The sequence below is a fragment of the Lepisosteus platostomus genome, chromosome 8 (assembly GCF_059453375.1).
Source record: "Lepisosteus platostomus isolate fLepPlt1 chromosome 8, fLepPlt1.hap1, whole genome shotgun sequence".
NCBI lineage: Eukaryota > Metazoa > Chordata > Actinopteri > Semionotiformes > Lepisosteidae > Lepisosteus > Lepisosteus platostomus.
The window spans coordinates 49,657,450-49,671,962 of record NC_142618.1 but is presented as its reverse complement, the minus strand read 5'-3'; the positions used below and the strand labels follow the sequence as shown (position 1 = coordinate 49,671,962).

General features: G+C 36.7%; 1 protein-coding gene across 6 annotated transcripts in view; it reads right to left on the bottom strand.

Moving 5' to 3' along the window:
• The window catches only part of larp4b (La ribonucleoprotein 4B), an 87,675-nt gene that overhangs the window by 33,564 nt on the left and 39,598 nt on the right, over positions 1–14,513 (bottom strand). For 5 of the 6 annotated variants that reach the window (XM_088643796.1, XM_088643793.1, XM_088643795.1 and 2 more), the window contains 3 exons: positions 8,788–8,935; positions 7,520–7,696; positions 3,462–3,543 (listed from right to left, as the gene is read on the bottom strand). In XM_088643796.1, the coding sequence (XP_088499922.1) occupies positions 3,462–3,543; positions 7,520–7,696; positions 8,788–8,935 (407 nt within the window). Of the gene's footprint in view, positions 1–2,517; positions 2,636–3,461; positions 3,544–7,519; positions 7,697–8,787; positions 8,936–14,513 lie in introns of those variants that run through there. The other variant, XM_088643792.1, reaches the window with a different exon arrangement.

The window sequence follows — 14,513 nt, the reverse complement described above, 5'->3', positions numbered from 1 at the left end:
TACGGTCCCTGTGGAAACAACTGCTTCGAATGACAGAACTGGTCCATCAGTGCTGAATTGGTGGGTTGCAGGAAAAGTCGAAGTAAAATTATTTTAACTTCCAAAAAATGAACCTTGAGGCTCCAAGTTGAAAGTGTGAATTCAAGACACACTTTTTGTCTAAAGGCAAATTCAGCGATGCAGTGCAGGTTATAATAAATTAAGGTCGGCATTTCCAGCATAATTTGAAATACAGTTTGACTCCAGGTAAACAGTAGGAAACCCAGCTGGCAGCAGAAACCGAAATGTTCTCTACTGAAATTAAATTAGGTGTGGCAGACAGGGTGAGAAAAGGGGAAACTCGAACATTTTCAAAGGACACTGATTACACAGTCTTTAGTGGGCCTGGCTTAAAGAGAGAGTTTCACAGCAAGACTCCAAATGCAGCTGTTAAAGAAATAAAAAGGCAAGGCACTGAAGATATTGTACCAGACTAGAATTCCCTGTTGACAGTTCTGTAAAAATCATGTCAATAAAAAAAGTGTAATTCAATATTGGTATTACAAGCACAGGAAAAGTAACTGGCAGTTAGGAGATGAGTTCTGAGTTCAAGCAAGGAGTGGTTATTACTTTAAGAAGAGGCATTAGGTGGGTTTCTATTCATGAGGAAATAAACTCTTCATGAATCAGGATAAAGCTTTATATTTTCAAGTAGTACTGTGCATCTCTTGCAAAAGGAAAAACACCTCATAATTAGTACCTCTCGCATTTGCTCCTCTTTAAAGACGACTACACAAACTGGCAATTTCAGTTGCCTTTGTGATCTTTTCATGAATTACCAGGCTTGCTCTCTCATTGTCGTCTATTTTTACACCACGAGAAATGTTGCATTAAACACTGGACTCCTAACTTTAAGGGTTTATGCTAATTTATTTGAACCCGCTTAACCATCTGAAACATTACTAACATAAAATGGATTTGTTGTTGAAAACAATATGGCTGCTAATAAGTTGGCAAAATATTTGCAGAAAATTGGAGATTACACATTCCACCCCATCTGTTTTTCCTCCTCAAATGCATTTATGCCACTTTAAGAAAATTCTGTGATATGAGGCACCATTTTATAATACATACACCTATCATTCACATTCTAAATGAACATGAGATTCTCTAACCTCAAGTCAGACTAAGAAAATATTTGATTGTTACGTAATTTTAAGTAAAAATGACAATTCAAGGAATTGCAATAAACATAAAAGAAACTCAACAGATTCTTACACTGATTTTGGTATTTAAACACTTGAAACTAGAACAATCTGTTTAGAAGTATTTAAAAAAAATAACTAAAAAGTAAGTAGAAATAGGCAGTAACACAAAAGTATATTCGAGTATTGAAGCTCTTGGATTCTGTTATATATACTTTACAAACATGATAAAAACTAACTTAGAATTTAAACGAAAAAATAATGTAGGTCATACTTTATACAAAGTGGGATTGGGATTACAGACATACAAATTTGTTTTTAGTGAAAACTACGTAAAATGGCCAAAAATAAGAACAAAAGCTGGTCTACAAGAAATAGAAACCTAAAAGGAGGAGAAAAGGAAATCAATTTCTTTCATTTTACTATCCTTCCATAGATTTTTTTTCAAAAACCTACAACTCGATGACTTGCTAAATGTCAAATAATTGTTTTTTTTATGCAAGCTCTCCATAGACAATGAGAGCGCAGAAAAGCCTTAAGTGCAGAGTCAACCAACCAATCGATCGATGGATCAACCAATCAGGGAGGGCCGCCCACTGCTCACATCACGGGTTTGTGCCACGGTCATTTTTGCCAGTATTTCAAAACAAAACTAGGAAATAAGAGTCACTCTGCAATATAAGCTTTGTTAAAAAAAAGGTTTTTTTTGTTCATCTCATTCTTTTCAGTCAATTGAATTACACAAAATGCTATGTCGTCTATTATCTCCCTTTCCATTTAATTCTACACATTCACCATCAATGATTAAGAACATGTACAGAGCATGTAACATGCATCAATTTAACACAACTGTAGTTACCACATTGCTTATAATTTCATGAGTATGCGGGGAGACCGCACCAATTTTGTTTTTCTTAACCTTATATTTAATCCTCATAACACTACCAGACATTAGGGCAGAGTTCTTGGGTAAGCTTTTTAGTATCACTTTCTATGATATTTTAGGAAAAACAATTTAAAAAGCACCTGCACTGTTTATAGTGCCTTTAACTGCTGATGTACAAACTGAGGTCCCTATGTTCACCCCCTCAAACTCTGAAAATTGAATCTAGCGTTAGCACTATCTGAAGGACTCCTGTGGTCCTGGAGCCACTTTACTTGCTGTGAAGACCTGTTTTCACTAACGGGTGGACAAAAAATAGGGTGCTGGACCATCACACGCTGCCAGTTTGGCTTGTATGTGCATAGAGTCTACCAGCTTCCACTCTACCAGGTAGATGGGGGTAGAACAAACTGTCTCTACAATAAAAGGTGTCACACAAAGGCAACTTCCTTCTCTAGCACATTCTCCATATCTTTTATTGAACAGCTGGAGACAGAGTCAGGATAGTGATATTAGGAAACTACCAAGTCGTAATCTGGTACTAAGGTGCCTGTTACACATCGATCACCTGGGTGGAGGCAGAAGCATATTTCAGCAGCTGTAACTAAGACTGAGCAGTGCTTTAAAGGGTTTTGCTCTGCTCGCTCCTTTTTGGTAACGTACAAGCATTAATTACTATTTGGGGAGCTGGAACATGAGGAAACTCCTGGACTACACAGACAACAACAGTCCTGTATGCTGCACTGCATTTGTGACACAAGAACTCCAGAGATAAGACATTAACATTGCTGCTCTAAGTGAAATCTGACAAGGGCAACTCATGGATCGTGAAGGTGACAACACTTGGGTTTGGGTACAGAACAGTAATCATGTTGCATCCATGACATCACCTTCATTGATGATGTCCACTGGTGCGGTCAGTGAACATCTCTAAACTGTGAGACGAGATGACTATGAAAATAAAAACCAAAAGGAATTCACTACAGTATAACTGGAACCACAATTGCTTTTGTTTCTGGCCAACTAGCAATTTGCACTTTAATACAAGTGGTTACATCAGCAGGTCAGCCTGTAATTTACTCATGATTAAGCTTTGACAGCTTGAACTAAGATAAAAAAAACTGATTTCTATCATATCAATGATATGTAAAACTTTGCAACAAAGTCTTGGTTCACTGTAAAAGACAGCTACAGTTTTTTTTAGCTGTACACCTTTCAAAACCTCCTAATTAAAAATGCAGTAGAGATAGAGATACAGAAATAAAAACAATCTGAAAAAAAATGTTTTACAAGCGACAGCAGTGCAGTCATGCACTTTATTATTTTTGCCAAATGAAGAGTAATAAAAAATTACCCTATGGTGTTCTAAGAAACTGACAAAACAGACTACTTGCCGAGACAAGCAGAACTCCAAAGTCTTTTTCAGATGTTCTCGAAGATCCTCCTGACTGTCTGTCTGAAGCAGCTCATTTCCACCTGAAAACAAGAACACTTCTTTGGTCAGATTTAATATTGCATTTTTAAGGTTTCACTGTGCTTTTTCCAGACAAATTCAGTAAGGACCATGAACAAAATTGGATCTGAAATCAATTTTTGCTGCTTTTGCCTTTACGACAAAGTCAGTATACGTGTCTACTGCATGAACGGGAGAATATTTATTTAAACGGGAGAATGAAATGCAGAAGAATAAACAAAAGGCCAAGAAAAACTCCTTAAGGGCTTGCAGACAAGATCTATGAACCTGCTTTCTCAAGATTTGGACTAAACCATCTCAGAGAACAAAAGAAATTACGTAGGATTTGTAAGGCTTAAGAGCAAGAAAAGTCCAAACCCTTCACTCTGCAAGGTTTTGGCACAGTCACCTTATTTCTTTGATTCAGCTCAACTAAAGGAGGTGGCAGTAGCAAAGAAATACAATGGAATGGATTAAAGGGGACTATTTGAGAATCCCTGGAATAAGGAGACCAGGAAAAGGACTCAGAACCTAGGCTAAACAACTAAGCCATTAAATACATTTTAAAAAAGGCATTAGAGTACAACGGATTTACAATACAACTTTTTTTTTTCCAGACACTGTTAAAAAATATTTCTGGCAGTTTTAATGTTACATTTTTTTTAATCTCACTGTCTAGCTTTTATAAACTGTATTGAAAGTCTGCAAAACAATCATACACTTCACATATATAAGATGCACAGTTTTTTACATTTAATTTTTTTTAAAAGTGAATACTTTGAAACAAATACAAAAACGATGTCAAGTTAAAATCTTTTAAAATCAATCTTCCAGATAGAATAAGGGAAAGCAGTAAAAAACAATCAAATCTTCATTCATAAAAAAAACAAAAGAAGCTCTCAAAAGTATGGCACATCAGCTTTTGCATGTTGTTGTATTTTTCAAGGAAGACTGTTGTAGGACTTAAAGTAACCCAAAAGCCACAATGCTTGCTGAATTTTAATATACTGCTACTGATGATGAGAATCACAAACCAGAAATTTTTAATAGTAACGCTCGGTTCTCTCTTACCAAGGTTCTTATACATGAACCATTTGCAAATCTCTATACATTTGAGACCTAATATAAAAAACCCTATATAAATGAATACATACTAGCACTCTGTACTTCAACAGAATCCAAATAAAATTCTGCCAGCTTACATCAGGCATACACAATATCTAAAACATGGATAAACAGCAGCTATATGTATAAAGTCTCCATGCAGAATGATAAAAAAAAAACAAGTGTCTCAAGAGAGGGACAATCCTAAATTGAAAAGATTTCTAGAGAACGATACAACTAATGGTAGGCAAGACATTGCTCAGAATACTTCTCTATTCATATGTTTTCCCTCCTACCTTTCTATATTTCTATTCATAAAAAAAGATTTCCTTATCTACCTAATCAATTATAATAACATTCACATATATTTTAATTTAGAAAAGAGTATACATGAATTCTATGCTATTACAAGTATCTTTCTTGATTAAACACAGCCAATTTGATAGCAGTGGAGGCTTGTGAGGGAAAGACAAAGCCAATTTAAAGTGACATTATTCTATACCCCCTTCTAAACATTACATTATGGCAGAAACTGAGACAATGTGTATGGTGCGAAAGCAAGCATTCTAGATTTTTACTCAAATCTGCATAACATTTCAAGATTGTACCACTGATGAGTAAAATCTTCAATCTAACAAGGTGAATAAGAAAAAAAAATACTGCAGATTTACAGGTTATTTTCTTTGCTTATTGTTGACATGTGGCAATTTATTCAACACCATTAAATTTGTGTAAATATTTTTTGTGCCTCTAAGATCAAATACTGAGATTCACCACAGTTCGAGCACATCTGCACAATTTAGTGTAGTTATCAATCACATTTAAAGGAAGCAGTGACAACTTTCCTTTTGATGACCTATACTTCTGCAAGATTACCCTTTCCTTGACATTAACACATCCTCATAGCTTGCAACATATTCAATAACTTGACAGACTGAGTAGTATCTACAAGAACTATTACATAGGTTAGTTTTGCAATAGTTTTTTTTTTACTGCTGAACATTTGAATTGTAGCCATTTAAACTGGGCACTGGACTAGACATGCAAAAATCATTCATGAAGAGGGTCTAAGCTTTCAAAGACAAATACAGCTTCCTTCCCAGAAGCACTGCAATACCTAGGTTTTTGAAGGCAAATAATACCTAAACTTACAGGCAAACACCTACATACATGCAGCAATTTTCAATTGAGAAGCCACACTTCCCATAAACAGGCCACACATTAAACAGAGCAGGGGCATTGAAATAGCCATTAGTTATAGATAAGGAAACATCTTTAAAAGTACACCCCAAACTCTAGTGACAAATCAATAAGTCTCGACTCCAGCTAACATGTCAAAGGCAAACCTGCTATATCCAAGCTGAACAACGCAGCTGGGCCTAGATGAGTTTCAGGAAAAGTCAACCAGAAATGTCTCAAAGAGGATGTTATATGCAATCCAAATACCCATTTCACATATGGAGACAATTTCCTCATTATTTTCCATGAAATTGAACAGGCGTAGGAAGGTATGGTGACAACTTTCTGACACTCTCTCCCCCTATGTGCAGATATATATTGATCAATTCATCTCAAGATGGCACCCCGTTTCCCCTGAATTCCTAAATTCAATTCAGTAGGAAAGAATAAATCTATAAAATAAGCCAATAAAGGCAGAGTGGGTTTCTCATAGATCATCAATTGTATTAGGTAGTTTTGTTGTTTTTCCTGGTTTTATAAATAATTCTCCTTTCCATTTTAGGTGAGTTTCAGCAAATGTTATTTGAGAAAATTCTGTTTTTGCAAAGCTTGAAGAAAAAAATATTGTAAAGTAACTGTTAAATTTTAATTCCATTAACAGTCATACCCAAACATGACGTATTAGCTTTTTATGGAATTATGGAATAATGAGGGGGAATTTATCACCGCACCATGCTGATTAAATTTAAAAATCAATCTGAACTACTAAAGACCAACATTCAACAACACAAGAGCAGAGATGGCTGTAAAAAGAGAAAATAAGTTTAAATATGCACATGTGCACCGTATTGAGACCAGATTTAGGATAAATGTAACACTGTAAGAAAGTCTATAATATGACTGCAGGTGTAAAATGTCAAATGGCATACCCCTGAAATTAATTTTCTGCTCTTCTTAATAAAAGCTAGACTATTACACACTAATGGGCTAGTTTTTATATCTGCGCAAACTATACCTATCACTTACAATACATTACATCCACAGAGCCGACTATTTTCTTAGGAGGCTCAGGTCCTTTGGTGTGTGTGGAACACTGCTACACATTTTTATGAATCAGTGGTGGCAGCGGCCATCTTCTACGCTGCTGTGTGCTGGGGCAGCGACATCATGACAAGAGATGCAAATAGGCTTAATAAACTCATCAGGAAGACTGGCTCTGTGTTGGGGCTGAGGCCTTGACCCCCTGGAGGTGGTGGCTGAGAGGAGAATGCTGACCAAGCTCACAGCCATCATGAACAACGCCTCTCGTCCGCTTCATGGGACTGTTACTAGGCAGTGGAGCACTTTTAGCAACAGACTGCTCCAGCTACGGTGTTCAAGGGACTGTTTCCGCAGGTCTTTCCTCCCGGCGGCTGTCAGGGTGTATAACGCTGCCCTAGGCTAGGACTGTTAGCCCTTCATTTGCTCGTCTATGGACAGCATGTTGCTCCATTGTACTTTTTGGACAATCAATCTGTATAAACCTATGCACATTTTGCACATATTTTATAGTTTTTACAGTGACTATGATCATCATATTTTGCACACACCTATGTATTTTTTTTTATTGTGTATAACTTTTTGTCTATTCTGATGTCTGTTTTTGCTTGTCTTGGGCTGGACTGCGGTAACACATCAATTTCCCTGCGGGATCAATAAAGTCTGATCTTATCTTACCTGTTCGACTTGGTTCATGGATAGATTCAAACTCTGCGTACACAGTGTCCGGACACTCCAGCGTCACAGCATTCATATCTGCTTGTTCTGTTAACGCTGTTGGAGGAAGCTCATCTGGATCAGGTAACAGGGGCTCCTGATGATACTGCTTGTTTTTGTCACTGTTGGCTTCATAGCCTAAAAATGTTTGGAAAAACAAATTAAAATAAACAGGAACAAACAAAATCAGGTGCCTCTGCCTTCCAGAAAGGTGGCTGGCTGGCTGGCTTCCTGGTTTCTTTGAACTGGTCTAGTAATTGCTGAAGCAGAACATTTTTTTAAGGCAACTTCTCTCCCTTTAACAGGCCATCAGTGATCTTCATCACTCATCAGGTATGTGTGTATTTTATATCATCCTTGCATTAATTACAAAGTAATTCTATAAGACTTACATTGACAAATCTTACAATTAAGTACACATAACATTGTGCGCAAGTATAATGATAAATTAATATGACGAATGACAGAAGATCAATCTGAAACAAACAGGACGTTGTTCATTATCAGGGATATGTAATAGGACAGAAATGATCAAAATTCAATATTTCTACCCAGTGTACAAAATACTGGCTTTATTTAATAAAACTCTTAAGGAATAAGGTCAGATAAAAGATAGATCCAATATTAGCAAATGTCTGTGCCCTTTATTTGACCAGGTCTTCCTCATACAAAGTTATCTCAGGTGTTCTGACAATACGGGAAAAGAGCTTGCTTTTCTCTTGCCATGCTGCTTGAACACCACAAGGCACTTCATACTGTCAAGACAAAGAGTCCGGCAAGTCATTGGTCTTATGCCTAAACAAAAGGCAATGAAGAAATTAAGATTTAATCTTTAATCTCAGGGTGGAACAGACCGATAAATGGAAATCTCAGATGGCAGAGCATAAAGAACAATGGGCTAATAAAGATAATGGAAACGTAATAATGCAACAAGCACTAGAGCTAATTATTTGTCATATAGATAAAGAGATGCATTTTTAACATTCACAATTAGGTTTTCTTATGCTAGCGCCATGAATTCTCTGGTGTCATAATGAGTGAAATTAAAAGATTCAAAGTCAGAGAACGATGTTGAACAATGAGTTCAATGTCTGCGTGGAGGGCTTGCTCAGGAGAGACCCACAGGAAACATCAGTGGAATAGTAATCGTGTCATTTTATATTCATAAACTATTATCGGAGAAAGATTCCAACAATTTTGTAATAATGGGAAAAAGAAAAAGATATTACCTTCGGGACAAGGGTCTTCGGAAATCTCAGAGGTGTCTTTCCACGACTTGTGAGCACTCCTATTGGTCGAGCCGGTGGCTTCCAAATTAAACATGTGATTTGCCCATACTTTTGCATTTGGGTTAAGGTCAGAGACCTTAGCAGATTCCTGCAAAAAATTAAAATTATTTTTCAGTTATTTCTCTTTTTTGCAATAATTTATCAGCTACTGCCCGAGGACCTTGTGTTTCAAAAGATGTACATAAATTCTGAAGTTTAACTTCTTTTAACATTAACTAAAAAAAAGTGCATCACTTTGCGGAGTATTTTTTTAAAACTTGTGTTAAGATGAAAATGAGTTATAAATAACAGCTAAATTTGCTTATTTAGTTTTTGATAGAGGTTTGCCAACAAGTTTCAGAAACACATTTGCACGAAACTCTCCCACTTCTTACAGCTTTTCAGCAGATTTGAGCCTATAAATCGCATTCAGGAGGAGATGCCTTGGCCATTTCTAAGCCTGTAGACCTTAGTGGAACTTAGTCAATGGTCCCAGGGTTACAAATGCCATCACACACCATCTAGGGCGGATCTATAAAAAAAACAAACACTGACGGACATGGATTGCTGCTACAAAACATAATTCATTCTTGTACTTCTTAAGCCTGATCACTTTAATCACCAGGTTAAAATACAAACTGTTGCACAACAGGAACAAGACTATGGTCTAAAGGATTGAATCCAACTGGTCAAACACAACATTATTAAACACAAGTATCTGGTCACCTAGTCTGACTAAATACAGAGCCCACCAAAAGTATTGGGGTAGTACAGTCTAAACCTAAGATTTATGCTATAAACTCTAATCATTTCTCATAAAAAAACATTACTGATATCAACAACGACTTTGCATTTATTTTATAGGCAAAACTTAAATATCAATTCAGTTCTGCCCTCAAGGGAATCAACTTGATATTAATGAATCTCTCAGTTTTGAAGGAGGAAAATTATTGGGACCTTTGGCTGACAGGTGGCACTTGATGGACAGGTGTTTGTTGTTGAGTTACTGGGCACTAATAAAAGTGTTGTGAAAATCCCATCAACTTGCTTTGATATCAGTGTTTGGAATTTGTACCCTGACAGTCAAAATCAAATTCAAAGATCCTTCGTTTATAGCAAAATAGGAAACAAAGAAGAAAAACCAGCAATAATCTCAATCATAGCTCAGACATTGAGCATCCCAAAATAAAAAAAATGTTTGGAGTTAACCGATAAAAATACTAGTAGAATTACCCATCAGACAAAATGGATAGAAATTCTAAGCTTTCGAGGACAACCCCATAACAACTTTCAGTAAATCAAAATGCACATTTCAAGGAAAACAGGCACAACAGAACTTATATATAACACAAAGGTTATATAGCAATATTAAGCCTCTCATCAGCACCAAAAATTGATAATTCAGATTGAAATATGCATGAAAGTGCAAAGTTTTACAGACAGTTCATAATTTTCAACCTATCACTTTGGTATGGTTTATGAAGAAAGAGATGCACCTTATCTCTGAAGCATGGTAGAGGGAATACAAAGAGCGAACTCATCTTTACTGATGGGGTCCCTAATGATGGCAGCAGCAGAATGAACTCCTACGTTTACGGAAACATTTTACCTGCTTAAGTAGAAGGCAATCACATTTGGAACTTGTTCACTAGGATAAAACCACCTAGCCATGTTCAGAATGTTATTAATCACTGTAGTTAATTATAATGTGGTTCTTGTTGTAATTATAATGTTTTTTCTTGTTGAGCACAGCATCCTTTATGATTCTGAATGTGCTGGGTTGCAACTCCAACATTAATGATGACTTCAAAGGCACTTGACGCATTATGGTTTTGATATTCTGTTTCAGGCCGCCTGAAACACGTGGGATCCAGAGGATACATGTATAAAGTAAGACTGCTAACTGACATGCCACAAGGTTTAAGTTACAAACTCCCAAAATAAACTTTACTCACTACAAGGACAGCTGGCAAAAATAAAATACAGTCCAGTTGTCTTCTTCCCCAAAAGGTTTCCCAGCAATATAAAGTTCCACTATATATAGGAATTCCTCAATTTCTAACCACATAACCTTAACATAATACAGGAAACACTGCGAGCACTGTAAAATGTATTTTAATTGTGTTTATTCTCAACTTGAGATCCTACATGTGTTACAAGTTACAGGGTACATTAAATTGCTGTTGTTTTTCTTTGATGTTATTGTTACTGTCACCAAAAATACTGGAACAAACCACACCAAAGGGATTAAGCAGACAGAATGTGGTAAAGGGCCAAAGGTCAAGGGTCAGAAGCAAAGGCAATCATACAACCAGTTGTTGGCAGTTCTTGCAAGTATGGTATATGAAACAGAGGTGACAGGATGTCAGCATTGAATGGCAGAGTGTGGCACTGCATACAAGGACTTTACAGATCCCAATGATCACTTTGGGGAACATGGCACAGAAGCGGAAGACTGATGAATGAGCAAAACTGAATCCAGACCAGAAAACCTAAAAATATATCACATAGATGAGTGAAAAGTTTGGTGAAATAAACTACAGAATGGTCCTTAACAAGTGTGTCCCACTGTGTGCAGGGAAGTGCATAGTCACATATACCACAATTTAATACAAGACCTACAGGGAATCTTTGTCCACAATCAAATTAGGAAAAACTGCTTGGGGAAAGTTTGGTGTGTGTAATTCTGTTGATATTGTTTCTGAATTGGTCACAGGGGTGTATGGATAACAGATATCAGTCTAAAAATGATTTACAACCGAAGAATGGATGGCTTCATGTTACAAGAGCACGGTTGTGTCCAATTGATTTGAAACACTGTGCTCCCACTCCGCCCAATCTGGAAACACAATGCCGCTTCAGCATCCAGAAGTAGTCCTGGCTTAGTACAAAAAACAGGAAAACAATTAAAAATAATGTGCTGTAACCTGCAGTTTCTAAACTCGGCTCATTCAATCTTTTCTCCGCTCCCTGTATGTGGACAATGATGAGCCCACAAAATCTCCTATAATCTTTTCAAAAACAGTGCCATTTTGTATTTAGAATGTACAGTCTACTAGATGCATCCAATTCTTTGCACTTGTCTATATTAAATTTGATTTACCTCGTGTCTGCTCACCACCATAGTGGTGGTACTATAGTGATGCCTTTGCAGTTTCCTACGTGTTTGCTAATGCACTTATTTTTAAGTCATCTACACATCTAAAAGGTTTCCTGACACTACAGTACATTCAATTGAATGAAAAAAAGATCGGGGCAGGATGCAACCGAGCCAAAGATTAAGGGCTACTTTCAAACTATCAGGACAACAGATTAGGAAATAAGACAAATTAAGTAAGTAAGCCTCTTCCTGCTGCCAGCTCAAGCACCCACTACCCAGCATCTGCATCTCAAAGTGGTCTCAATTTAATATTGTAACTAACGCTCCCAGGTCTCTGTGACTGTGGCATGGGGAATGACAGGCTGGAGATGACTTCACAGGCTAACTGTCAGTTTTATTGTCCTTTTCACAGTTAATCAGGAAGGCAGAGAAAGTGCATGCATCCTCTGGATGCAGAGCAGGGATTCATGCAGCCTATTTCTAAGTTTGTGATTACAAATGTGTCTTTTAGTTAGTCAATGTTATTTTAATTAAGTTGAAGCCAACACATGAATACTTAAAATTATATGAGAGTTACTTTTGTTCAACCACACAAACTAATGCCATAGTACATTACACAACAGTATAGTGATAGGCTTGTTTATATATGAATTTGGCTATTTGCAGCAGTTCTCTGCACCAAAACCTTGTGAAAGCTGAGACCTTACTGAACTAAAATCAAGATCATTCATGCAAATCAGAAAGCAGTTGGTCAAAAACAGATCCTACATGGCACTGCATAATTACTGCAGGCCTGGTTTATGCATCACCTTGAATTCCTACAGCTTTCAATTTGAGAATTAGCATTTTTGTGGAACCATATCAATTTAACCCTGGAAAGCTAAATATACTTTATCAATGACCTTTGACTTTTAGTAACCATTGTTTACTAAAGTCTATTCACTCTAACAAGTCAAACAAGACCTGCCCTTTCAAAGTCCTTGCCTATTCCTGATATAATATTATAAAGATAAATATTCTAATTTAGATCTTAACATTCTCTCCATAAAACGGAGACTGATTGGCCTGTAATTTCGCAGTTCTTTCTTTTAGAGCAGTATAACAATTTTAAGTATAGCAATTTTCCAATCAGTGGGAGCCAGTCCTGCTCTTAAGACCTAATAGAAGCATCCTCATGCATCAAGTACTGCTAGTTAAATAACATCAGCTCCAGCTGATTGCCAATATCAGGCAAGGTCTTACTTCATCCCTAGGCATACTGTGTCATATCATTTAATTTCTAAGCTGTGAAAAGTATTCAATCATCGTATCTGCAAATTCCCTCTTCATTATTTATCATCAACCCCTTGTTAATCTTCATACACTGGAGATAGTCCAAAGTCAAGAGATCATAAGAGAACAGCATCCTCCTTTTTAAGTTGTTTTATACATTTGGCATCTGCTCAATATGCTTGAATCTGCAGCACAAAACTTCTAGCTGAAAATCCAAATATGTTAATTATATTTGTTTTATATTTTTTCCCTATTCTAAATTGCTCATTTTCAGTTTACATTTCTTTTATTAACATACATACTTTTGCAGTATTCACACGTACGTGGAAAACATTGCAATTGAAATAAAAGAACTAAGTGAAATGTTATCGGACCACCATATGTCATTTTCCGTTCTATTTGCAGCAAGGTACAACTCTAACAAAAACCTATTGCTTAACTCTGGACATAAAAAACAGAGATAAGTTATGTCTGCTATATGTTGCTATCAGTCCCTGAACTCCACAAATCATTTCCACAGAACTATAAATTGTCTGTCTGCAGGTGTGAAGACAGATAAACCTGCAAACTAAAACACTTAACCACTCCTGGGTGGTGTGGTGGGACTGTGGCTAAGGATATGCACCTGTGGCTGCAATGTATGTATCCCAGCAGAGGAATCCTACTCCGTTGGGCCCCTGAGAAAGGCCCTTAACTCCAACTGATCCAGTGGCACCGTATATAAGCTGACCCTGTGCTCTGACCCGGAGCTCCTCTCCCTGTCCGTGTGTCTCATGGAGAGCAAGTTGGGGTCTGCAAAAAGAAATTCCTAATACAAGAAATTGTATATGGCCAATAAAGTGATCTTATCTTAATTCAGAATGGTGCACAATCCCTTAGTGCAGGTCTTTTAGTTAGTTAGAAAGGACCACACTATTCATCCATAACATTTCCAGAAATGTCTTTTTAAGAACATAAGAGATGTTGCAAACAAGACGTGGACATCTAGCCCATTGACCAGGTAATTCATCCAAGGATCTCAGCCATTCGTTTCTTGAAAGAAATCTGAATATTGGCTTCAACAGTTTATATACATTTTTAACGTTTAGTGCCTAAGATTATTAGCTCAGGGGCACCATCCTTTAGCAGATGCTTCCAACAATATCTTCATCATTCTCAACAAAGTTTGAACAATGGTTATGTTAACAACACTTTTTTTTTCTTTAACAAATCGAACAGAAATATGAGTGTAACACTGACAATGATTCCAATCGCTTATTTCTCTTTGCATGTGGAACATTTAATATGGAATCGTGTAATTAATCACTGTGCTTCA